General features: G+C 60.3%; 1 protein-coding gene across 1 annotated transcript; it reads right to left on the minus strand.

Moving 5' to 3' along the window:
- Positions 1-24,912, minus strand: SPIRE2 (spire type actin nucleation factor 2). Its single transcript, XM_069464759.1, has 15 exons — positions 24,655-24,912; positions 18,079-18,119; positions 13,723-14,079; positions 11,430-11,510; positions 11,169-11,333; positions 10,572-10,658; positions 10,194-10,317; positions 9,428-9,597; positions 8,698-8,893; positions 7,331-7,452; positions 5,769-5,903; positions 5,595-5,662; positions 2,661-2,688; positions 1,555-1,664; positions 1-1,145 (listed from the first exon to the last, which is right to left on the minus strand). Exons 1-15 carry the CDS (start codon positions 24,887-24,889, stop codon positions 923-925), a joined length of 2,142 nt encoding a protein of 713 aa, XP_069320860.1. The 5' UTR covers positions 24,890-24,912; the 3' UTR covers positions 1-922.
- Positions 24,913-25,498: the final 586 nt, after the last annotated feature.

Raw genomic sequence — 25,498 nt, forward strand, 5'->3', positions numbered from 1 at the left:
TCTAATTTTGTGTTATGCGGATTTCCTGGCCCCCAGCTGATAATTCCCTCCATTTGTTACAAGTCCTGTCCCTGCTGGGCCTCCTGCATTGGGGCCTGGAACCAAAAGGCCTCCATTGAGGTCCCAGGTGTTCCTGGGTGAGCTGTGTGTCTTTCGTCAAAGTCTTTCACCTTGTTGAGCATCAGCTTCCTGGCCTTAAGGCAGGGTGACGACAGAACCCACCTCCTGGTGCGTGGAGCAGGCAGAGTGGTGAGCACAGCCCACCCGAGCTGCGGAGATTGTACCTCTCACCCCTGTGGGCCCAGGTGAATCCTCTCCCTGGGGAACAGCATAGGGATCTGGGAACGAGACCAAAGGGTCCCCTAGGCCAGCAGGTGTGGCCGAAGCTGTGTCACATGCAGCCCAAGACGGCCAGGCCCATGGAGTTGGCAGGGAGCCAGCCGGGGCAGTGGCTGGGAGTGGGCTTGGGCGCACTGTGCTGAGCTGAGGCCTCTCCTGGTCCTCGGGCAGGCGGCCCCTCAGAGCCCACCTGCAGCCTTGGGCAAACGTGCCCACTGCTATAGCTGGGTGAGTCCTCTGTGCCCACCCAGACAGAAGACTGTGACGACCTTTACTAGGCCCGGAGTGGCCATGTGTACAGACGTGAGGGGCTGCCCCTCCCTGTACGAGACCACCCAGCAGCATCAGGGATGCCTGGGCCAGCCACGCATGAGAAGGCCACCACCAGGTGTGGGAGGGCCCACGGCTGCGGGGTGGCTGGGATGGGGCCTCCAGGCTTTCCCGATGGAAGCAAATGTCTATAAATATATAGGCTGTGTGTGTTCTATAAATGTATCTATATATGTATATATATACATGCGCAGTGCGGGAGGGCTGGGCCCAGCGTCTCAGCCTGGCTCCTCCCGGGGGCCGCCTCGGGCCTTCACTGGAAGTCAAGAGTCCTGGTGTCAGGGATGTAGAGGGACTGGGTCTGGCGGGCACGGCGCGGTGTGGCGTTGAGGACGTCCACACTCTTGCGGCTGGAGCACACGACGTCGGCCACAAAGCTGGTGCAGTCGCTGCAGACGTCCTTCAGGACGCAGCCGTGGGTGTAGATGTGGGGGAACTCCTCCTCCACCCCCCGCCACTGCGGCCCCTGCAGGGGTCTGTGGGGGAGGGGAGAGCCATCAGGGAGAAGAACTCGCCAGGGTGCAGGGTCCCCCTGCACCCCTACCCCTCTGGAACCCCAAATCCACCCAGTCCTCACGCCCACAGCCAGCCCCACCCCTCCCTGTCCGTCACCCGCCCTCTGCCACAGACATCCTGGGGGCTTCCGTAGTGAGCAGGGCCGGCAAAGTGCATCCCAGCAGAGCACCAAATTCCACCTCACCCTGCTCAGCCTCCCAGAGCCCCACCCAGTGACCTGCGTCTCCAGACAGCTGCCTTGGATTCCCTTTTTCCTGGGGGGGGTGGTCCCAGCAGACAGAAGAAGCCAGCCCCCCTGCGCCCCGGCTCCCAAGTCACGGTTAATGCCTGACCACCGCAGCAACCCCCGCCACAAGGCAAAGCACGCACTGGAACACGTCTCTTCTCTGCGTGGTTTTGGCAGTTGACGTCGTCTGAGGACTCTCAAAGCCCAGTGTGTAGACAGGGATGTGCGCAAACTTCTTAGATGGCATTTTCATCTGCAGCACAGAGGGAGGTGTGGTCGGGGGGCAGTGCCGGGGCCACAGGGTGGCTCTCTGACGTCTCCTCTGTGCCTTTCGTCTGAAGACCTGGTATGTGTCTTCTGGTTACACAAACCCCGCCTCATTTTCACTCTTCTAGACAGGGACTTCTTAGGGGGCAGGAACTGTGCCTTTTTATGCCATAGGATCTAGCTCCATGCCCTGCACATAACCGATATTTAACATGGAGCTGGGCATGCCAGCTCACGCGTGTAATCCCAGTACTCTGGGAGGCTAAGGGGGCAGGATTGCTTGAGGCTTGGAGATCTAGACCAGCCTGAGTAACATGATGAGAACCCATCTCTACAAAAAATTAAAATTAGCTGGGCGTGGTGGCGCGTGCCTGTAGTTCCAGCTACTTGGGAGGCTGACACAGGAGGATGGCTTGAGTCCAGGAGGCTGAGGTTGCAGTGAGCTACAATGACTCCATGGCACTCTAGCCCAGGTGACAGAGCAAAGCTCTGTCTCAAAAAAAAAAAAAAAAATTAACATTGATGAGGTGGAAGTTTTTCCATTGCCAGTGTTAGGATATAAAATAAGAGTTTTAAGGTAGCAGATTCTTGTTTCTGAGCTGAGGCAGGACGGGGTGACGTGCTGGCAGATGTTACGCATTTGTGCCTGTGCACCCCGGCACACAGGCGCACACCCAACTGCAGTGAACACTCTCCAGAAACACTCAAGGAAGTTGTCGAGTGTGGGAAGGTGGGACTTCTAGAAGGGAAGGGAAAGGTTTCTCGGCACCAGCCTACTGACAAGGAACGTTTAAAAAAAAAGAAAACACCTACAAGGGTGTTTAAAAACTGCACAGTCTGGAAAGGTTTGGGCGTGGATTTGACCTGCAGGAAGGAGGTGGATGAGGCCCCGGTGAGGATGGGACCACCAATACATCCAACAGAGACAGCGGAGCCCCCGTCCTAACTCAGTCAAACCCCAGAGATCCCCGATGATGCTTACCTTTACGCTGCAGGAAGTGCAGACGGCTCTGGAAGGGAAGGAAGGGAAGGCAGGGTCGGCTGAGTGCTGCCCCCACGTGCCACCCCCCCCCGGCCCCCACGTGCCACCCCTCCCCGGCCCCCACGTGCCACACCCCACGGCCCCCACGTGCCACCCCCCGGCCCCCACGTGCCACCCCCCCACAGCCCCCACGTGCCACCCCCCCACGCCCCCCACGTGCCACCCCCCCACGGCCCCCACGTGCCACCCCCCCACGGGCCCCCACGTGCCACCCCCCCACGGCCCCCACGTGCCACCCCCCACGGCCCCCACGTGCCACCCCCCCACGGCCCCCACGTGCCACCCCCCCACGCCCCCCACGTGCCACCCCCCCACGCCCCCCACGTGCCACCCCCCACGCCCCCCACGTGCCACCCCCCACGCCCCCCACATGCCACCCCCCAGCCCCCACGTGCCACCCCCCCACGGGCCCCCACGTGCCACCCCCCCCAGCCCCCACGTGCCACCCCCCCCACAGCCCCCATGTGCCACCACCCTGGCCCCGGCCCCGGCCCAGGTCAGACCATCCCCGCCTTCTGCTCGGTCCCTGCTCAATTCAATACTTTGCTTTCATTTTACTCCAAAACCCTGCTTTTCTGTACACTTAGCCGTCCACCCGCAGTACTTGTGCCCCTCAGTGTTCCCTGGGGGATGTCTGGTCAGAGATTTCTCGCGCCTTGCGCCCCTCACCACGGAGGAACCGTCTGAGCCAGAGGGGCTCAGCTGAGAGGCTCAGTTTTAAGCAGTGATTAGTACTTTTTTATTCCCATACCTGATTTGAAAAGTAAGTATCTTCTTGTAAAAATTCAAACATTAGAATTACAATTTAGGCAACCCATCAGAAATGACCTCTGCTAGTAACAAAGTTTCAATCTTCCAGACTTTTCTAAGCTTATATTAACAATACACAAAATTTTACAAATAAAATGAGGTATTTTGCATACTACTCTGCAAGGGTCTGGCAGGCGCTCTTCTCCTCATTAGTACAAATTGTCCACACTCACGTTCTCAGACAAAGGACTATGTTGTCTTGCATAGATATCCTATCATTAATTTTCTATCGACCTTTAATTTGATTTCATTTTGTTTAGGGAACCTACTGTGCATGACCTGAATCCTTTTAACTTTATTGAGACTTGTTTTGTGACCCAGGATGCGGTCTGTCTTGGTAAATTCCATGTGCGCCTGGGAAGAACCCATGTTCCGGAGCCCATAAATGTCAGTTAGACCCAGTGAGCTGACCGTGTTGTTCAGATCTTCTGTATCGTTAGTTTTTAACTTCCTGTCTACTATTTTATCAATTATTGAGAGAAAAGTATTGAAATATCCATTAATAATTATTATTGTGGATTTGACTATTTTGCCTTGTAGTTCTATAGTTCTGTCACTTTTGCTTCATGTATTTTTTTTTTTTTTTTTTTGAGACAGAGTCTCGCTTTGTTGCCCGGGCTAGAGTGAGTGCCGTGGCGTCAGCCTAGCTCACAGCAACCTCAAACTCCTGGGCTCAAGCGATCCTCCTGTCTCAGCCTCCCGAGTAGCTGGGACTACAGGCATGCGCCACTATGCCCAGCTAATTTTTCTATATATATATTTTTAGTTGGCCAGATAATTTCTTTCTATTTTTAGTAGAGACGGGGTCTCACTCTTGCTCAGGCTGGTCTCGAACTCCTGACCTTGAGCGATCCACCCGCCTCGGCCTCCCAGAGTGCTAGGATTACAGGCGTGAGCCACCGCGCCCGGCCTGCTTCATGTATTTTGAATCTCTGTTCCTAGGTATGTAAATGTTTAGGGCTGTTAGTTCCTCCGTCTGTTATTATGAAGTTAAATACCTCAGCTCTGGTAATATTTTTTGCTCTGAAATCTCTTCGTCGGATACGAACGTATCAACCCCAGCTTCCTAGTGTTAGTGTGGGGTATCTCTTGTCACCCTACTTCTGACCCGTCCGTGCCTTTATATTTAAAGTACATGTCTTACAGGTGGCGGGTAGCGGACTCTTTTTTATGCCGTCTGGGAGCCTCTTTCTTAATTGAGTTGCTCCCACGATTCACGGCCAACGTGATGCCTGACGGAGCCGTGCTGAAGCCCATCTGGCCACCTGTTTCTTTTTGACCCATTTGTTCTTTGTTCCCCTCTTCTTCTTTTTCCACCTTCTTTTGGGTTGAGCATTTTTTATGATTGGCTTAGTAGCTATAACTCCGTTTTGGTTTTTTTCCCAATAGATTTGGGGGGTACACGTGGTTTTCTGATGCACGGATGAATTGCACAGCGGTGCAGCGAAGGCTGTTAGTGTAGCCGGCACAGACTGTTACTTTAGTGGTGGTTTTAGGGCTAACGGCACATCTTTAATTTATCACAGTCTACCTTCAAGTAATACCATGCCACTTGTGTGCAGTGTAAGAACCTTGTAACAGTATACTTCCAATTTCCCCTCTCCCTGGCCTCAATGCTATCGTTATAATACATTTTGCTTGTACATATATTATACACTGCACAACATATTGTTGTTAATTTTTTCTTGTTTTGTTTTTTGCATGCCTGGTCACATCTGATCGGACGCCAGACATACTGTCTTGCTGGGTTCTGTGTATTTTTTTTATTCCTGTTCTTGAGCTTCGTGCTGGGAAGCAGTGGAGATACTTGGGAACAGTTTGGCCCTTTCCGATCTTGCTTTTAGGATCTGCCGGACAGGCCTGGAGCAGGGCTCAGCTGGGGCTGCTTGCTCCATGCTAGCGAGGAAGACCTTCCTAAGTCGCACTAACCTGGAGGATTTAAAAGCCACGGTACATACCAGAACGTTCCCATAATCACAACAAGCCGGTCAGTGCTGGCCTGGGGGCCTCCTACCTCCTCTTCCCCTTGTGGATTCCCAGCCAAAGTGCTCACAGAAGGCTCACCTTTTGCAGAAGAGACAGGTAGGCGGCCACGAGAACAGCGGGAACTTGGCCCAGCAGCAGCAGCAAATCTGTAGGGAAAGGCCTGGTTAGAGCCCAGCTGCGTCCAGAGCTCACTGGTCCGGCCCTGAGCCGGCCCCTCAGGCCTCCTGCCCAGCCCGGCCCCAGCCGCCTCACCTTCCCCTTCCGCAGGCTGCTGGAGAGCTCCTTGTTGTGGAGGAACTTCTCCATCTCTGCCTTCACCAGCACGCGCCGCACGCCCATCACCTCCTCCACGGTCAGAGCCAGGCTCTCCACGGGGTGGCTGAACTCCTGGGGGCAGGGGCAGGCCGTCCAAGCAGGATTCTCGCCAAAGTGCTTCTCCTTCCCTGGGGACCCCCCTGAAATCCTGGCCTCAGTCTGGACAAGCCTGGCGGCTTCCTAGGACATGCATGGCCCAGCTACCCAATCCTGGGAGCCGGGTGTGAGCCCAACTGTCCTTTGGTGAGGCCCCCGCGACCCGCCAGCCCACCCAGCCGGCCCCCAGCCCTCACGACCACACTCCTCCTGCCCCCACCCGCAGACACACCACAGCGGATCCAAACCCACCGGAGCCCTCCCCCCAGGAGGCCCTGCGACCCCCGGCACGCTGCCCTGCACCTGCCATCTGCACTCGGCACGTCCCTGTCCTGACCACCTGCTCCTGGGGCCACTGTATGGTGACCGGGGCCTGTTTCTGCCTCCTAGAGCTTAGCCTAGAACTTGACGCTTGACCTCTCCAAGCCTCACAATGTGTCACTTCTGAGACTCGGTTATAAGACACTCTGTGGCTTCCGCCTTGCTCTCTCCTGAACCACGTGCTTGGGGCGGGCGGGGGCCATGCCGTAAGGACTCGGTAAGCCCGATGAGGAGGCCACGCGGCCACCGACTCAGCCTCCCGCCCCCAGTGGCGCCTCTGGCGGAGAATGCAGCCCCCGCCGCCGTCTCACAGCAGCCGCACGGAAACCCCGAGCCCACAAACTTACACAGCGAAGATAACGAATCCAGAACCGAAAGGGGCGTCACCTTTCGTCTGGGGGGTATTAACACTGCCTTACTTTTATGCAACAGTTGCACTTTTGAAAGCATTTTGGCCTCTGTTCTCCTCTGAGCCTCTCAGTAAAGCCTGAGGGTGGCGGCCACCACACTGTGACCCCCACACTGTGACCCCCACACTGTGACCCCCACACCCGCAGGCTGTACCGTGGCCGTAAACTCCCGTTACCTCAGTTCATAAAATCAGACACCGAAGCGCGGGTCCACGCGGGGACCTCACGTGTCAGCAAGTGGTGGCTGCCCACAGTCACGCGTCAGACAAAACTCGCAGCTGAGGAGCCGAGGTCCCCAGCGCTCAAGCCACACGGGGGCAGAGTCACACCAGAGTCGGGGTCTCCACCCAGAGAAACCCCCTAAGGAACGGGGTGTGCAGTTCCCACCTGCCTCGACCCCGCAGGGCCCACACGCGGAACGCAGATACGAGACACCCCACAGGGTGGTTCCCTGGCTTTGGGGCCACCGGGCCAACGGGCCCCCAGCAGGCAGCAAAGACCCACCTCCCAGACGGGGCGCAGCCGCCTGCCCGGAGACCGAGGCCAGACCCAGCCACACCCACGGGACGGAGCCCCCGTCACTCCTGGACACCAGGCTGCTGTCTCGCCTGGTGGCAGGAGGCGGACACTCAAGAGGCCCCCATGCCACCCCACCGACAGCGCATCCCTCACCAGCCACAGGTGTTTGGCTTCTGGGGCCACGGAAGTCTCTGGTCTGTCCCCTGCGGGGCCCAGGTTGCCGAGTAGAGAGCGGCTGGGGTCCGGCCGGGACTGGACACTCCCAGGACTGGGACCTGCGGGCAGAGCAGGGGCCCCCGTCAGGGCGACCCGGCGGGGGTTCTGGCTGGGGAGGCTGAGCCGAGGGGACAGGGGGGCGGTTTCCTGGGGGCAGCAGGGGGCGGCCTGGCAAAGGGTCAGGTGGAAAGCATGTCGCCACGCTGGGACCGTCACCCTGCGTGGGAGCCCCCAAACGCACGGACGTGAGAAGTCCCACGGTGCCGGCAGCGCCAGCCGTGCAGACTGCAGACGTAGCCCGGGCACCCGGCACACGCCCAGCGGAGACTCGGGGCAGGGCCCCTCCTGAGTCCCGGGGACAGCTGGGCAGGGGACCTGGGCAAGAGAGGTTTGCAGAGAGCCTGGCCTGGCCCCCTCGGCACTGCACGGTGAGTGGCAAGTGCCAAATGGCATCAGAGAGCTGCCGCAGGTGAGCTGGCCTGGCCCTGCCTGGCGGGATGCAGAGCCAGCGTCCCGATGGCCCTCGGCAGAGCACAGCCCCCACGGCAGTGGGACTGGCCCCACGAGGCCGGCAGGAGCCGTCCCCTGCTCACCGGTGGGAACTGTCACCCGGTGGTGGGTACGGCAGAGCCCACCGGCTTGCTGTGGACACACGTTCCCATTCGCAGAGAAAAGGCTAGAAAGCCCAGCCTTTGTGTACCTGTCTTCCACCCGCCATCTAGTTAGCCATCTTCCGTCTGTATCCCAATATGCTAATAATTATCTCTGGGTATCAGAATCATGGAAATTTTTAAAAAGCCTTCCAAAAAATGTTTTATCATGAATATCGGCTACTTATTTAATGAGAAAGTTTTTACTGGGCACAGTGGCTCACACCTGTAATTCCAGCAACTTGGGAGGCTGAGGCAGAAGAACTGCTTCAGGCCAGGAGTTCGAGACCAGCCTGGGCAACACAGCGAGACCCCATCTCTATGAAACATTTTTTAAGAAAATTAGCCAGGCATGGTGGCGCACACCTGTGGTCCCAGTAACTTGGGAGGCTGAGGCTGGAAGATCACTTGAGCCCAGGAGTTCAAGGCTGCAGTGAGCTGTGATGACATCACTGCACTCCAGCCTGGGGACAGAGCAAGACTCTGTCTCTAAAAATACAAAGTTTTCAGTAAAAAGGGGCGCAGCTGCCTAAGGTGACGGGCAAAGACCATCGACCCCCTTGGCAGGCGCCAGTCCCCAGCCCTGGGGGCTGCTGGCTCAGGGGGACAGGGCGGCTGACGTGCGGGAGAGGGGAGGGAGGGAGTAGAGGACACACGTGCCTGGGTCGTGGGAGCCGGGCCTGCACGCGTGCACACTGCCCGCCCGGGGCCGCGGCGGCTCTGTCCCTCCGGGGGGCTGGGGGGCCGGCTGCAGGCCCGAGGCCACCTCGCCGCGCAGCTGGGCCAGGTCGTGCTCCGAGAAAGAGCGGTCTCGCTTCAGCGTCACCTCCCCACAGGGAGACTCTTCTTCCTGCGGACACACCAGACCGGCCCTGTCCTGCCCGTCGATGGGCTGCGGGGCCCGTGGGGGCCGTGAGGCCTCCTCCGTCCACTGCCCGGCCTGCCGTCTTCTGGCCGTTCACGGCAAGGGTCTGAACAGCCAGACTCCCCCCCAGGGCTTTCCAGAAAGTCCTGGCGGATCTAGTGTCGGATGGAGACTGAGCTACGGAGGTGGCCTCCAGCAAGGCCGTCGCCCCGTCTTCCTGGGAAGAGGCGGGAGCCACACAGGGTCGTGAGGGTGGACAGGGAGTCTCGCTGGGCAGGGGCTGCTCTGGCCCTGAGACGCTGGCTCAATTCCACAGTCACCTGAGCTGCCGCGCTGGGGACGGCTCCCTGAGCCCGGCTGTCCCCTCCGAGGGCAGGCACAGCCGACGGTGCCACTTCAGGACACGGGCTGCAGCCTCCACCGGCCTCAGCCTGCAGCCCTGGGCGGGGGGGCCCCACTCAGCCGAATCTGCTGCCGCCCCCTCTCCCCTCCCCGCCCTTCCTCCTCCCGGGCGCCAACCTCAGACGTGTTCATCTCCTCCATCTCGGCCAAGGTGGGCGCCTTGAGCAGCACGCGGGGCCGCGGGCGCTGGCTGCTGCCCCCAGCATCTGGGACGGACAGGTTGATGCAGGAGGTGGAGGTGGGCTCCCCGGAGCAGGCGTCGAGGATGCAGGGCAGAGAGCCAAACCCTGGGAGGACGGGCCAGTGAGCGCGGGGCAGCCAGGGCGCCGGGCGGGGGCCCACGGCCCCGGGTGCACCTATGGCTCAATCCCCCGCTGCACAGGAGGGGAAACTGAGGCACCTGACCTGCGAGGAACTGCAGCCTAGGCAGCCGCCTCGTCCCACAGTGGCAGAGAGGAAGCAGGAGTGCAGTTCGCCGTCTCAAACAAACAGTATTTTTAGAACGGAAGACTCCGGAGGACATTTTAAAGGAGGGTTGGGTCTCAGACATTTGAATAAATGCCTGTTTTTTCCCCCACCTAAAAAACTTTGCTTTTGTTTTATTTTCCTCCTGACTGTGAAATTTGTCAAACTATTGTAAAACGTGTGGCGGCTGCGGTCCAAGCCTGGGTGACAGGGCACAGATCATTCACCTTCACGTACCTCTTAAGACTGTACCAGGCACCAGAACCCCCCAGTCTACATCGCAAAGATTAAAGTGTCCCGTGTCTCCCAGACGTGCAGGGACAACACTAGCTCCTGACTTGCAGCCTGACCAGGGGACATGGGGGACCCAGGCCAGGGCCGCTGGGGGTCTCTCTGCTCCCCCCACCCCCGGGCTCACCACGAGCAGCCCAGCCCTTGCCGCCCACCGGGCGCAGCCTCCGCTCTTGCTTGATTTCTTCCAGGATCTTCTCGTGCAGGGTCCTCTGCTTCTGCGGCAACGGGCGGAGCCGTCTCTCCGAGACCTGCAGGGGGTGGGCCGTGACGTGGGCCCACTATGGAGCCAGGGGACAACCAGGCCCACCCGCAGGGAGAGCCACCCCCGGAGGCTCTGTGCTCCCTTCCCTGGAGGAGCAGGCACAGGGCCGCACAGCCTGCGCCAGGGCCGGGGCCGACCTCCCAGGCCCCGGCAGGAGGGGCTGAGCTGGCCTCACCCAGAGCCTCCCGGCTCGGCCACAGCACAGCACAGCCCTGCGGCCCGGGGAGGAGACACAGGTACCTGCTTCAGCGGCGGCCGAGAGCGGATGAAGTCCAGGATGAGCTCATGCGCGTCCTTCTTCACCCTGGGGGGGATGTCCCCGTCCACCTGCCAGGGAGGACGGAGGCTGCAGGGCTGTCTGCTGGTGCCAGGGTGACCCCGGGGGGCTCCCCCGGCCTGGCCACAGCCGGGTCCTCACACTCACCCGCCCTCCCACGGCCTCTGTCCCGGGACCCAGCTGCCTCTTGGCACACGGCGACTCGCAGCCCGACACCTCCCAGCCCAGCTCTGCGCTCCCTGCCTCGCGGGTGCAGCCGGACACGGGCGTGGCAGCGCCCACCTGCCAGGGTTACCATAACAACGCCGCCAGCACGTGGAAAGGCCACGTAAGTATTTGTTAAACCATCCTGCTGCCTCGCTCTTGTGGCCCCTTCTCTGGGAGCCATCCCTGGTCCTCCGGAACCTTCTACATCCCCTTTTCCTGCCTTGTTACACTGTCCCCGACGTGACCTCGTCCTGGGCCGTGTGCACCGTGTCTGCCTTCTTCATCCTCTGCGGCCGGCGCCTGGCACCACGACAGGGACCCTGGGCCAGCGCGGCGGAGGGCGGCCCACTCACCATGACCTTGCGCAGCTTGTAGTTGCGGGCGCGGATGTCCTGCATCAGCATCTCGAAGGGCGTCAGCTGGAACTCGGTGGGGAGGGGGTTGAACTCCTGCTCCTGCACCTTCTTGAGCTTCACGCCGTGGCGAAGCTCACGCATGAGCTGGACCCACAGCCGGGCCTGGCCCGGGAGGAGGACACGCTCAGGCCCGGGCAGGGCTCCAGCGCCCTCCACGGCCCTGGGCTGCCTGCTCGCGGGGCGGGAGCCGCGTCTTACCCAGTCCGTGTGACCCAGGCTGTCCAGCTCCACCTGCGGCTTCTCCACCTGGGGCTCGTCCTCGCGCAGCTTCTGCAGCATCTGTGAGCACAGGCTCCGGTTAGTCCCCAGGAGGTGGGACAACGGCAGGCCCTGCCGAGTAGGTGACACCTCCTCGACACGGGGCTGCCACTCGACCGGCTAAAAAAGGGACCAGTGAGCAGTGTGGCCCAGGCTTCAGGGCTCAGAAAGATCTCTGGGGAAACTGAGTCATCAGCCGTGGAACCGCATGGGGCGCTCAGCGTCCTGTCTGCTTTCTCTGACAGCTCCTCTCGGACAAGGACGGGTGAGAGCCTAACTGCACGTGGCCCCTTCTGCAGCCTGACCCAGGGACCCCGGTGCGGCGCCGTGGCCTCCACAGGAGGCAGCTCAGGTGTGGAAGCCGCACCCTCCCGTCAGGCCTGTGACAGGCTTGTGCAGGTGGGCCATGTGCCCACAGCCACCTCCCCACGTGACCCTAGCTGGGGTGCCACACTCAGACACTCCTTTGATCAGAGTCCGAGCCCCCGCGAGGTGCTCCAGCGCTGGGTGGGCGAGGGAATGGGGCGGATGGGTGGGTGCCGTCCAGCGAGTCCGGAAACTGTCACAGGTGTGCGCTGGGTGAAAGGGGCGGGTGCCAAGACCACGGCGAAGGCCCATGAAGGATGACAGGAGCCGGTGGGTCACGGTTCTATGCTGAGATCTGGGAAGGTGTTGGGCCCCAGCGGCAGCCTCCGCTCCCACTAACCCCCGCGCCCTGGAGAAGCCCCAGCTCCCAAACCCAGACAGAACCCGTCACCCTGACTTTGCTCCGAGCCCCCTGCCAAGCTGCTCTGGGGCACTCTAGCAAATGCCGGCACCTCTCTGAGCAGCACAAGGTGTGCAAGTCTGACGACAGTCCTCGCATGTGACCCCCAAGAAAGGCACGGAGGGTGCTTCTCTCGCCCTTCCTGGACTCCCGTTCCTGAGAGGCCGTTTCTGCCCCAAATGCCAGCCCAGACTAGCCCAGCTGTGCCGCTCAGAGAGGCCTCCCTCACTCACTCCCAGCCCCCGGCCCCAAACTTCTCCCCGGTCGAGGGCTCAAAGCATAGAGCCGTGTGTTCCCGCTAAAGAAAGAGCTTCTGTTGTCTGGGCAAGAAATTGATCTCAGCAACAGAACAGACTGAGTTCACAGAGAGAAGGAGAAACCATTAGGACCGCCTGCTAATCCTGGGGGCGTGGGAAGAACATCGAATGGCCAGGGAGGAATTGGGAGGGAGACGGGGGCTGGCCCAGGACGCCGCCCAGTCTCGGCACGTGACTGCGCCGTGGACCAGGGCCACTGGCTCGCCTGCGCCCCATCAGACAGAACCGTCCCTGATGGCTGCCCGGGCTGAGGGTCAGGGACGCGGGCCAGGGGCCCTTTTCAGTGGCGGTACCCGTCGTAAAGGGCCAGGAGCGCTGAGGAACCAGCAGCTGTTAACTCAGAAACACCTTCTGCGCCTGAGCAAGAGCGCGGCGAAGCCCCAGCCTCTCCAGGGCCCTGTTTCCCCATCTGCGAGGTGCAGAGGGGAGGCCCACGCAGAGACCCCCATCACGGACACATGCCAGCTCCTCCAGGGAGGGCCTGAGAGCCCCGGGAGGGGGCGGCCAGCTCCTAACTCAGGTCCACGAAGAGGTGGGACAGCCCTGGGTGGGCTCTGGCTCGAGCGCTGGCTCTGCTCTGTGGGTCCAGGCAGGGGCCTCCGCCTTAGACGCCTCGCTCAGGTGCCGGCTGGCGGGCAGCAGGGCAGGCTGTCACGGGCACCGCAAAGGGGTTTCCTCCCTGAACTGCGCCCCTCAGAGCTCCAAGCACGTGGAGGACTCTTTTCAGAAGGCCGGAGAGGCCGGCAAGGAGGCCGGAGAAGCCCCCCCTTCTGCGGACGTGAGTGTGGGTCAGGGAGGCCACAGGGCGAGTCCTGGGGAAGAGGCCTCAGCCCTGTCGTGTGCAGGGAAGAAGAGGTGTGAGGGATGCGTTAAAACGTGTGCAGTGTTTAGGCCGTGTCCGCAGGGCACGGACGGGCCAGCTACGGCTGCGGCCCCCACAGCGGCAGAGACTGCACCGGGGACCGGCTCTGTGTCGGGCAGATGGAGAGACAGACAGACGGCCCTGCCTGGTGCCTCGCCCTGGCCCCTGCACACGCACACACACGCACACGCACACACACATGCACACGGAGGCACCGCCCTGGCCGCTCGCCCTCCCCTGGGACGTCCCCCTCCACGCCGGCCCACCCGGCCCCCCCCGGCCCCTCACCTCCTTGGCTTCGCGGACCCGGGCCAGGAAGGCCTGCAGCTCCAGCGTCTCCACGAAGAGCGCGCGGCACACGGCCTGGTAGTGAGCCCGTGCGCCCCGGGGGTCCGTGAGGCGGGCCGCGCAGAGCCGCATGGCCTGGGCGAAGGTGCGCACGGCGCGGGGGCCGCCCTCGGCCTCCTCCTCCTCCTCGGGTCCGCCGTAGCCCTCGTCGGCGGCCGCGCAGCTGGGGTCCTCGCAGTCGCTGTTGGCCATGAGGTCGATGAGGCGCTCCAGCTGCGGGCTGAGCTCGCGCTCCTCGCTCTCGTCCAGCCCCCAGTCCAGCGCGCGGTAGATGGCGAAGCCCAGGGACTGCACCATCTGTGGGACGGGGGGTGGACAGTCACGGGGGGCCGGGAGCCTGCAAGGCGGGGAGAGGCTCGGGGGGGCCGGGAGGGGAGAGGGGGCCGTCCCAGCACAGCTCATACCAGGGACAGGAAACAGCCAGGGCTCCTGCCAGAGGGGACAAGCCACCGGCCAGCCAAGGCCTGGACCTGAGCAACAGGACGTCCCGCAGACAGCACACTCTGGAAACCAGTCTGCCAAACCCTAAACCGAGGGTGCACCTGGCACGCGACCCAGCACCTCCTCTCCGGGGTATTGAGCCAAGAGAAGTGAGAAGGCACGTCCACGCAAGACTGGGACGCTCACGACACCAAACCCGGGATGGATGGTGACCACACGGGGCACCTCCTTACGCTGCAAGACTACGGGGCTTTCGAAAGGCGTGAACCCCCCGTAACGCTGGATGGCAGCAGCCAACGCCTTCACACTGCAAGGTCCCTTTGCTTGAAACCCTAAGCGAGAGAAACCTCAGCCATATCAACAGAGGGCGGGCCGGCGGCTCCCTGAGCCAGGGGTGGGCGTGGGTGGGAAGGAACACAGGGAAACCTGGGGTGAGAGAAGGGGTCTGTATCTCGATTATGGCGTTGGTCAAAACTCATCAAATGGCCCCTCAAAGTGTGTGCATTTTACTGTACGTAAATACACCCCAGTGCAGCTGATTGTAAAAGAAAGACAAGCTGACTATCAGCCTTTGATGGAGTACAACAGTGTGTTTTATGTCGAAGGAGAAAGACTGGCTGATTCAATAGATGCTGCTGAGGGTTGCTTAACTCTATGCAGTAAAACCTGACATCCCCTCACGTAAATATTCTTAAGTGCACGTAACTTTTCAATGTATGTAAATTCAACCTGAAAAACAAACAAAAGGTCGGGCGTGGTGGCTCACGCCTGTAATCCTAGCACGCTGGGAGGCCGAGGTGGGAGGATCACTCGAGGTCAGGAGTTCAGACCAGCCTGAGCAAGAGCGAGACCCCGTCTCTACTAAAAATAGAAAGAAATTATCTGGCCAACTAAAATATATATAGAAAAAATTAGCTGGGCATGGTGGCGCATGCCTGTAGTCTCAGCTACTCGGGAGGCTGAGGCAGGAGGATCGCTTAAGCCCAGGAGTTTGAGGTTGCTGTGAGCTAGGCTGACGCCACGGCACTCACTCTAGCCCGGGCAACAAAAGCCAGACTCTGTCTCAAAAAAAAAAAAAAAGAGCGAGACACCATCTCTACTAAAAATAGAAAGAAATTATCTGGCCAACTAAAAATATCTAGAAAAAATTAGCTGGGCGTGGTGGCACATGCCTGTGGTCCCAGCTACTCGGGAGGCTGAGGCAGGAGGATCGCTTGAGCCCAGGAGTCTGAGGTTGCTGTGAGCGAGGCTGACGCCATGGCACTCTAGCCCGGGCACCAGAGTGAGACTCTGTCTCAAAAACAAACAAGCAAAAAAACCTAAAACACAATCCTGAGTAGGGGTGTGGGCAGAGGGTGGTGGCCAGCGTCGGCCACTGGAGCGTAGCCTGGCTCTGCAAGGCCCCTCTCCGCACTTTGCTCGTGCTTCGGATTCTCCAGGATACGTCTTGTTAAAGTACATTGAAAATATCTAGTCTCACAGCGGAGGCCTCTTAACTCAGCATTTCTCAACTGCACTGGGCAGGGAACCCGACTTTCACGGCCCACCAGTAACACCCCAAGGAGCCAGCGGTTCTGTGGGAGGCATTTGGGAGACGCCAGCGTACGCTCAGATGCCATCTGTGCCCTGCTTTCCCTGGTACAGCACCGGGAGCACCCAGACCCGTCCTCTCCCTCTTTCCCGTCTCTGGCCTGAGCCGGCACCATGGCAGTGAAAGTGTTAACTCCAACCTGAGCTTCTTATCTGATGGCTGCGGCAATAAAAGCAGTTCTGTGCCCCAAGTCACTGGAGACTTTCTCTGGAAGGCAAAGAATGCTCTTTGCCGTAAGAAAACACCCGGGCAGCCCAGTCTCTCGACCCCAGCCCTGTCCCCGGCCAGTCTCTCGACCCCAGCCCTGTCCCCGGCCAGTCTCGCGACCCCAGTCCTGTCCCTGGCCAGTCTCGCGACCCCAGCCCAGCCGGCCAGTCTCGAGACCCCAGCCCTGTCCCCGGCCAGTCTCAAGACCCCAGTCCTGTCCCTGGCCAGTCTCCCGACCCCAGCCCAGCCGGCCAGTCTCGAGACCCCAGCCCTGTCCCCGGCCAGTCTCGCGACCCCAGTCCTGTCCCCGGCCAGTCTCGCGACCCCAGCCCTGTTCCCAGCCAGTCTCTCGACCCCAGCCCTGTCCCCGGCCAGTCTCTCGACCCCAGCCCTGTCCTCGGCCAGTCTCCCGACCCCAGCCCAGCCGGCCAGTCTCGAGACCCCAGCCCTGTCCCCGGCCAGTCTCAAGACCCCAGCCCTGTCCCCGGCCAGTCTCGTGACCCCAGTCCTGTCCCCGGCCAGTCTCGTGACCCCAGCCCTGTCCCCGGCCAGTCTCGTGACCCCAGTCCTGTCCCTGGCCAGTCTCGTGACCCCAGTCCTGTCCCTGGCCAGTCTCGTGACCCCAGTCCTGTCCTCGGCCAGTCTCGCGACCCCAGCCCTGTCCCCGGCAGGTGCGGGTGGCGCTGGCCCCCCCTGCCCGGTGCCTGCAGGGCTGCGAGGGCCACACGACCCAGAAGTGAGCTCCCTGCCCTGTTTTCTTGGGATGGGGCCGTCAGGTGAATTTATGGGCCTCTAAGAACAAGAGTCCACACAAAGATCTCCGCAAATATTTTAAAGATGCATTAACAACAGGCCCCTTTGGGAAGCTCTGGGGTGGCAGGCAGCAACCGCACCTCCATCTGGGGCCCCGGCAGCAGGGCCCCGCTGGCCTCCCGGCCCTCGCTGTGCTGGACTTTGGGGGAACACACGAGGCAGCCGCGACGAGGACGGGCCCGTCAGACACGGCCGAGCAGATGGGCCTGCGTGTCTCCCCCACTCAACGCCAGGGAGCCACACGCAGCACAACACCAGCTCCACAGGGCCACAGGTCACCCTCCCAGTGTGCCGTTCCAACGCCAGCATCCCAGGTGGGGTGCCTGTCACCGACACTGTCAAGTACTGCATGTGGTGACGGCTTTGGGCCGGTTTGACTGTTTTCAAAATTCTCAGCAACAGACTACGCGTCCTCTGCTGGTCTGTGCCCACACCCACGCCTGGCATGCCACCACGATTAACATATAAATAGGTACTGCGGGCCTCACACCTGTAATCCCAGCACTCTGGGAGGCTGAGCCAGGAGGCTCGCTTGAGGTCAAGAGTTCGAGACCAGCCTGAGCAAGAGTGAGACCCCCATCTCTACTAAAAATAGAAAAATTAGCCAGGCGTGGTGGTGTGCGCCTGTAGTCCCAGCTACTCGGGAGGCTGAGGCAGGAGGATCACTTGGGCCCAGGGGTTTGAGGTTGCTGTGAGCTATGGTGAGGCCACTGCACTGTAGCCCGGGTGACAGAGTGAGACTCTGTCCATCAGTCAATCAATCAATATTGTGATAAAGCTACGCCTTTAAAAAGGCAGAATGAGAAACCATGAAATTCAAGACATTACCTCAGGGCAGGTGGGCAGGAAGGGTGGGGTCACCCGAAGACGCCCTATTGTGACGGGAAGGTTTTGGGGTGCGGCTTCCTGGGCACTGGGTCATTGCACTCTCTGCCTCTGACATCCGCCTGTGCCCTGGTGGCCGGCCCTGCCCACGTCACTTCCCACCAGGGCCCCCTCTCCTAGCGCCCGGAGTGGGAGTGGCTCCCGGGGGACAGGAGGCCCTGACACCAGGGGTCCCACCGTCGGCCTTCTGCGAACAGTTTCCTCATCAAGCCCCTTCAGTTGAGCCCGCGAGTGTTTTGTCTGTGCCCTGCCTCACTGAAACAATTGTATAACTCTACATACTTTATAATTTACATTGTAGGACACAGGCAAGTTTTCTTATTGTATCAACTTAATCTTTGAAATGGTTTTAAAAATACCTGGGCTTCTGAGCTGGCTGGTGGCACCATTGTCGCCGGCTCTGCAACAGAAGAGAGTGCGTCAAGGTACATGTCGATGTCACCGAGGACCCCGGTGGACGGCGCTGTCCACTCCCCTCCCCCCTCGTGGACACGACGGCCCATCCCCCGAGTCTCCGTCAGGACACCAGGAAGTTGACAACAGGCCAAGCCCCTCGGTCATTCGGAGGGACGTCTACAAGATCCAGCACGGGCCAGCTCTGGGCGAGATGCCGGGGTACGACGGGGGCCAGGGCAGCGTGGCAGCTCCTGCCTGCAGAGGGCCGGTGCAGACAGACCCCCAGCGCCCACCCTGCGGCCACAGCGGTGAGCGCTCCGAAGGGAGAGGCGGCCACCAGGGCCCAGGAATCTGTCCTGGCACCGAGGGAGGCTGCCCCCCCGGGGAAGCTCGGCTGGGGAAGAGCGTGAGAGGACCAGGCCAGGAAGCAGCTCAGCTAAGTCACACCTGCAGGAAAGGCCCCCTGGTCTGCAGTGAGACGCCCCAATTGCCTAGACCTGAGGCTGTGCACCCCGAAATCGCAGCAGAGTCAGATGAAAAACCCCGGCTCAGTCACAGGCTTTGCAGCGGAGCTCCTAGCGCGGAACTGCGCAAGTCGGTGGCTGCCCACAAACCCCGTGATTTGGGGATTTCTCCCCCACCCCCGACTGTTAGCGCCTCTCAGCAAACGAGCCCCAGGTTGAGGTGCAGGTGGAAGCCGGACTCATGTATTTTATTCATCCAACAAGGCACTGGGGGATGCCAGACCATGACTCGTGTAACCCGTACACGCCCCTGGAGGTAGGTTGTTCTCGTACCCATTTCACAGACGAGGAGAAGGAGGCCCAGAGGGTATCCCAGCTGATCAGGGGTGTGCCAGGAACCAGGCCAGGGAACCCCAGAATCTGTGCTGCCGGCTGCTCCCCACGCCCCTGCACTGCCTGGGCCTCCCAAGATTTCACGGTGGGTGAGTTACAGAAAATCCACCCATTTCTACAACCTTCCGTGACTTAAGCGCTCAGGTAGAACCATGTGAGGATGTGAACTTCGGCTGCCTTAGATTCTTTCTGGTATGAGGTGAGATTTAAAAAAATAAACAAACCATGAAATTGTCTGCTCAGTGACCCTGCTAACTCTGCAAATATTTCCAAAATGCCATCAAGAACCAGGAAGGCTGCCAACGACAAAGGTCGTCTATACTGGGCAGAGCCATTACAATAATGGAACACAATCCACTCCCCAACATCAGTGGATGGAAAAAGTGCGCAGCAAGCAGGGCACCGTGGAAGGACTGGCGTCGCCAGGGCCTGTGCGGCCGCTGGCCCGAGTCGGGCACGAAATCAGGCCCGGTCACAGGGGCTACACTTGCTGAAGTCACCCGGATGGCCAAGCCCGGGCACAGGCAGGCTGTCTCCCAGGCGTCCCCACAGAGAAGGCGCGTGGTTGAAGGATCACCTTCCTGCACGCTGACCCTTGCCCACAGTGAGACTAAATGAGGAACTATCTACAAACACACCCAGCTCACACACAGACACGCCCAGGTGGCACCTGCACCCACACCTGTCCCCTCCCGCACACATAGGCGCCGGTGCCAGCCACACCCCAGCCGACACCCCCAGCCCTGGCTTCGGTTTCCTGAGTGGGCCTGACCAGGGATGGAGGATGTTTTATGTCAAGAAATGGGCCTGGGGCCGGGCGCGGTGGCTCACACCTGTCATCCCAGCACTCTGGGAGGCCGAGGCAGCAGTATCCCTTGAGGTCAGGAGTTCAAGACCAGCCTGAGCAAGAGTGAGATCCTGTCTCTACTAAAAATAGAAAAATTATCTGGGCGTGGTGGCACACGCCTGTAGTCCCAGGTACTGGAAGGCTGAGGCAGGAGGATCGCTTGAGCCCTGGAGTTGGAGGCTGCAGTGAGCCACGGTGCCGCCACTGCAATCTACCCAGGGCAGCAGAGCAAGCCTCTGTCTCAAAAAACAGAAAAAGAAAAAGAAATGCGCCCAGTGCACTTACAGGGCTCCTCCTGCTCCCGTGGGCGGCAGCCGTGGTCCTGCTCAGGGCTCACTCGGACGCCGCTTCCTCAGCTGGTTCCCAGGCTGGGTCCGCGAGGTGCACAGAAGTGCTGGAGTAGAGCACTGCACCCCCCACCCTGCCAGCCCGTGCCTCCTCAGGCACGTCCCCAGGGCTGCACAGACACCAACATCACCTGTGGGCTGGGTGCGGTGGCTCACGCCTGTAATCCTAGCTCTCTGGGAGGCCGAGGCGGGAGGATCATTTGAGCTCAGGAGTTCGAGACCAGCCTGAGCAAGAGCGAGACCCCGTCTCTACTAAAAAAATAGAAAGAAATTAGCTGGACAACTAAAAATATATACAAAAAATTAGCCGGGCATGGTGGTGCATGCCTGTAGTCCCAGCTCCTCGGGAGGCTGAGGCAGGAGGATCGCTTGAGCCCGGGAGTTTGAGGTTGCTGTGAGCGAGGCTGACGCCACGGCACTCACTCTAGCCCGGGCAACAGAGTGAGACTCTGTCTCAAAAAAAGAAACAAAAACAAACAAACAAAACCCTCCAGAACTCACTCTCGGTGGGGCTGCCGGGCGGGCTTCCTGGGCCCTCAGGAATGGGGGCCGGTGGGGAGTGAGAGCTGCGGGGTTAGAGGTGGGAAGACACTTCTGGGCTCCACGGAGCTCGGGACACCGACGCCCTGGCCCAGTGCTGGACAGACTGCTCTGTGGCCTCTGGGTTTGGAACGGGGGCCTCGCGCCCACACAGTGGTCAGCAGCAGCCGGGCATGGCACCGGGGCTGGCACTCGGGGAGCCTGGGGCAGGGTTAACTGGCAGACAGGTAACGTGGGGCACCCCAAATATAAAGAGGGGGTGCCTCTGAAAAGGTTTAGCATCAAAAGTTGGCAAGAAAAAAAATTTTAGGCCGGGCGCGGTGGCTCACGCCTGTAATCCTAGCACTCTGGGAGGCCGAGGTGGGCGGATCATTTGAGCTCAGGAGTTCGAGACCAGCTTGAGCAAGAGCGAGACCCCACCTCTACCAAAAATAGAAAGAAATTATATGGACAGCTAAAAATATATATTGGAAAAAATTAGCCGGGCATGGTGGTGCATGCCTGTAGTCCCAGCTACTCGGGAGGCTGAGACAGGAGGATCGCTTGAGCTCAGGAGTTTGAGGTTGCTGTGAGCTAGGCTGACGCCACGGCACTCACTCTAGCCTGGGCAACAGAGTGAGACTCTGTCTCAAAAAAAAAAAAAAAAAAGAAAAAAAATTTTAAAAATAAGGCCCCGTGTAAATGAGCTGAGCACTGAGAAGGTGGCAGAAGTGATAGGAGATGACTCCACCTTCTCACTCCCAGCTGGGGAGGACGACACAGACCCTCATCAACACCCCAATTCCAGGCCTCGCCTGCCCAGGGCTTTTCTTGGTGGACAGCCTGGAGAAAAACATCAACCAGACTCATGTTTAACCAGCAGGCACAGGCCAGGAAGTTGGGAGGTCTCCACTTTGGGGGGACAGCCATTCTCCTGGGGTGAACCACCCTGGGCTTCAGGTGGGAGCGTTCCAGGGCCACCTGATCCCTGACCAAGCTGTATTTAAGGAATTAGCTTTGCCCCGGGGATGGCTCAGCGCACAGCATTGCACAGTGATGCCCGAGGGGGCTTCCTGCCTCCAATGGTAAAAAGTAACCCTTTCCTCATATGCGATTCACGTTAACACGTTTTCCATTTTCCCATTTTTTTTTTTTTTTTTGAGACAGGGTCTCGTACGTACCCCCGGCTAGAATACAGTGGCATCATCATAGCTCACTACAACCTCCAAGTCCTGGGCTAAGCCTCCCGAGTAGTTGGGACTACCGGCGTGCGCTGACATGCTCAGCTAGATTTTCTATTTTCTGTAGTGATGGGGTCTCGCTTTTGCTCAGGCTGGTCTCAAACTCCTGACTTCGAATGATCCTCCTGCCTCAGCCTCCCGGAGTGGTCATATTACAGGTGTGAGCCACCGCACCAGGCCCATTTTCCCACTTGCAAAAGAGGCTTCCCAGGCCAGGTACAGTGGCTCTTGCCTATAGTACCAGCACTCTGGGAGGCTGAGGCTGGGAGATTGCTTGAGGCCAGGATTTCGAGACCAGCCTGGGCAACACAGCAAGACCCATCTCTACAAAAAATAAAACAAAAACATCAGCTGGTCATGGTGGCATGTGCCTTCAGTACCAGCTACTCGGGAGGCCGAGGCAGGAGGATCGCTTGAGACCAGGAGTTTGAGGCTGCGGTGAGCTGTGATCACACCACTGCACTCTACCCAGGGTAGAGTGAGACCCTGTCTCCAAGAAAAAAAAAAAGAAAGAAAAAAAAAAAAGGCTTCCAAGCAGTATGGCAGTTATGAAGTCTTCAAATTAAAGATTAGGAAATTTCTTCTAGTCATTTTTTCTAATCTTAGCTTGGAAATGAGAAGTATTACCACTTGTATGCTAACATAATATTATTCATCCTCCCAAACATGCTTTAGTTTATTGTTGTTTCTTTTTTCAAAGTTATTTTAAACATTTACTCACTGCCTAGATGCACTTAGCAGAAGACGACAGCTACGGACGGCCTGATACAGTAAGTTGAGAAATTCAACTGGCATAAAAAACTGAGACTAAAAAGCTGACAAGTGAAATGTGGACATTGTCCTGGTTGCTATTTGCAGGAAGAAATACACATACATGTTTTAGTGAATTTACTAATCACTCAAGACCCAGAGAAATGCTGAATTAGCCCCCGCTTTGGGGAGAAAGTTGGTCTAAAGTCTTAGCTAATTCATGGAAGCTCAACAAGGACAGAAGAGAAAGTTCAGGTTAATATATTTTTCTTGATCCTTAAAGAGGCAGCAAGTTCACCTGTTTGAAATATGTTTATGAACAGAAACCAAAGACCTTAATGGATAGAACGTGAAACTGGCTCCTTGACACCACACGCCGCATCTTCCCCTGAAGTTCAACACAGATCTTCACCAGAGCCCACCTGAGCTTGGAACCCCAGCCAGGAACCGATGCCAAGTCCGCCATGACCCGTAAAGACGGGCAGAACGACCCGGGGGGCAGAGGGGCGGAGGGACCAGAACACTGCCACTCCTGATAGCCCTCATCAGAGAGTACCAATGGGAAACATGCTTGTCCTGTCCTCAGTTTTAACCAGCTGCTGTCATCAGTGGCAAACCCTTACCACTGTGCCTCAGTTTCCCTGTCTGTAAAATCAGAGGGTGAGACCAAGCAGGCTCACTGTGGTCTTGTCTTGCTCTGGGGTGCCAGGAGCCAGACCTGGGGTGGAGCCCAGCAGTGAGGATAAGAGCTTCAGGAGAAACGCTCTCTGTGGACATGCAGACCCCGGGCCCCACGGGTGATGTCAGGCCGTCATGGACCTGTCCTCCCAGCCCAGCCTCTGAAAGACAGGGTGGCACTGGGTGAAGAGCATGAGCCCCGCAGCCAGATCTTGCCACTTCCTGAGTCAGCCTCGGCTTACCTGACCTGAGAACACCGTGAGCGCCTGCTCTCACAGCTTTCACCTGCCAAAGGTGCCGGCGCTTTTTGAGCAAAATAGAGCAAAAGGCAGAGGGTGTGGAGGGAGGCCACAGCTGGGTGCAGGACCTGGTGGGCAAACACAGCGAGGGCACCCGGGTGGGGCACAGTGGACCCCTCCCTGTGACACTGTGGGTGCTTGGGTCTGGCTCTGCCCTGGTCCCTCCCAGGCCCCCCCAGAAGCCTGCACGGGAGGGCTTCTGCAAACCCCCTGCTCTCGGGCTGGAGGGAGGCCAGCCTGCCCCGGGCGAGCACACAGCCTGCCTTTGTGCACCCCGACAGTATACCAGCTTTGGGTAGTATCACATGCCCCAACCAGCACTCCGGGTCTCTAGGGAAGAAACAGCTTTTTTTTTTTTTTTTTTTTTAAAGAAAGTGGGTAAATAATCACTTAAACTCACCACTCTGAATAGACCTCAAATATCTTTCAAGGGCTTAATAACTGGTTCTCGGTGACGGTCAAGAGTAAAAACAGTAGGTTGTCCTCCAGGTTTTACGCACTCTGCTCGCTCTCTCAGCGAAACCCAGGACACTGGTGCCGACTCTGCCCAGACTCCGAGTACCGCACGGCCCCAGCCCACCCCCCGCACCCAGGAGCAGCCCAGAGAGGACGTTTCTGTGTCCCGGCCTGCTCAGGTCTGGTCCTGGTGGGTACCGGGTACCGGGTGCCGCCGCCGCGGGCAGGAGAGCAACGGGGTCCGCACCCCGCGAAGCCCCGGGCAGCCCGAGGCCTGCAGACCCCAAAGCAGGACTGGCCCAGCACGGGCAGAACCGGGGCCAGAATCCGGCGCCCCCCGACCCCGCGGACGGCGCTCAGGAACGAGCCAAGCCTCCCCCGAGGACAGCGCGCCCGGCCGCAGGGGGCTCCGGTGGTCGCGGCGTCCCAGGCCGGACCGCGGGACGGGGCTCCGGGCCCGGCAGGGCGAGGGGCTCCCGGGCCGGGACGGGGAGGGCAGCGAGGGGCCCGGGGCCGCGCGTGGGCGGGGATCCCGCCAGCCTCACCCGCGGGCGCCGGCCGCGCGCCGACCGAACCGTCCCTGCGCAGCAGGATGTCCGCCGTGTCCCGGATGCGGCGCCGGCCCCGCGCGCCCCGCAGCCCGCGGCAGCCCTGGAAGCACACGGCCCACGCCTGCTCCTCGTTGATGGGCTGCTCGTAGGCCCGCAGCACCTCCTCCAGGGACAGCTCCCACGGCTCGGGCCGCGCCGCCGCCCCCGCGCCGCCGCCCGCGCGGGCCATGCCGGCCGGTCACCGCCGCCCGCGCGCCGGGCCGGTCCCCATCGCGGCCGCGGGGCGACGCACCGGCCGAGCGGGGGGCGGGTCCGCGCTTCGTCATCCCGCGCCCCGCCCCGCGCGAGCCCGCAGGTGAGGGCGGGGGCAGAGCGGAGATGGGGGCGGGGCGAGGGGCGGGGCGAGGGGCGGGGCAGGGACCGGGCCGGGGGCGCAGAACGCAGGGGGCGGGGCGCGGGGGGCGGGGCTGGGGCGGGGTGGGGGGGCGCAGAACGGAGATGGAGGGGGAGGGGCGCGGGCGGGACGGGCCCGCGGGGCGGCGCAGGGCTGGGGCAGGGGGCGCAGCAGCTGCGGGCGAGTCTGGGGTGGGGGGGAGCAGAACACAGAGGGAGGGGGCGGGGCTGGGGGCGCAGAGCGGAGACCGGGGAGGGGCGCGGCCGGGGCGGGGCTGGGGGGGGCAGAACGGAGGGGGAGGGGCGCGGGGGGCGGGGCTGGGGCGGGTGGGGGGCGCAGAACGGAGATGGAGGGGGAGGGGCGCGGCCGGGGCGGGGGGCAGAACGGAGAGGGAGGGGAGGGCTGCAGGGGGGCCGGGCAAGGCCGGGGCGGGGGGCAGAGCGG

Source organism: Eulemur rufifrons, unplaced genomic scaffold (genome assembly GCF_041146395.1).
Source record: "Eulemur rufifrons isolate Redbay unplaced genomic scaffold, OSU_ERuf_1 scaffold_107, whole genome shotgun sequence".
Lineage (NCBI taxonomy): Eukaryota > Metazoa > Chordata > Mammalia > Primates > Lemuridae > Eulemur > Eulemur rufifrons.

Excerpts from the sequence above, each read along its gene's own strand:
- SPIRE2 (XM_069464759.1), bottom strand. The coding sequence starts at position 24,889 with ATGGCCCGCGCGGGCGGCGGCGCGGGGGCGGCGGCGCGGCCCGAGCCG. Across the intron at positions 11,334-11,429 it reads GCCTGGGTCACACGGACTGG|GCCCGGCTGTGGGTCCAGCT; the intron begins GTAAGACGCGGC and ends CTCCCGGGCCAG. Across the intron at positions 9,598-10,193 it reads CAAGGGCTGGGCTGCTCGTG|GGTTTGGCTCTCTGCCCTGC; the intron begins GTGAGCCCGGGG and ends CCGTCCTCCCAG.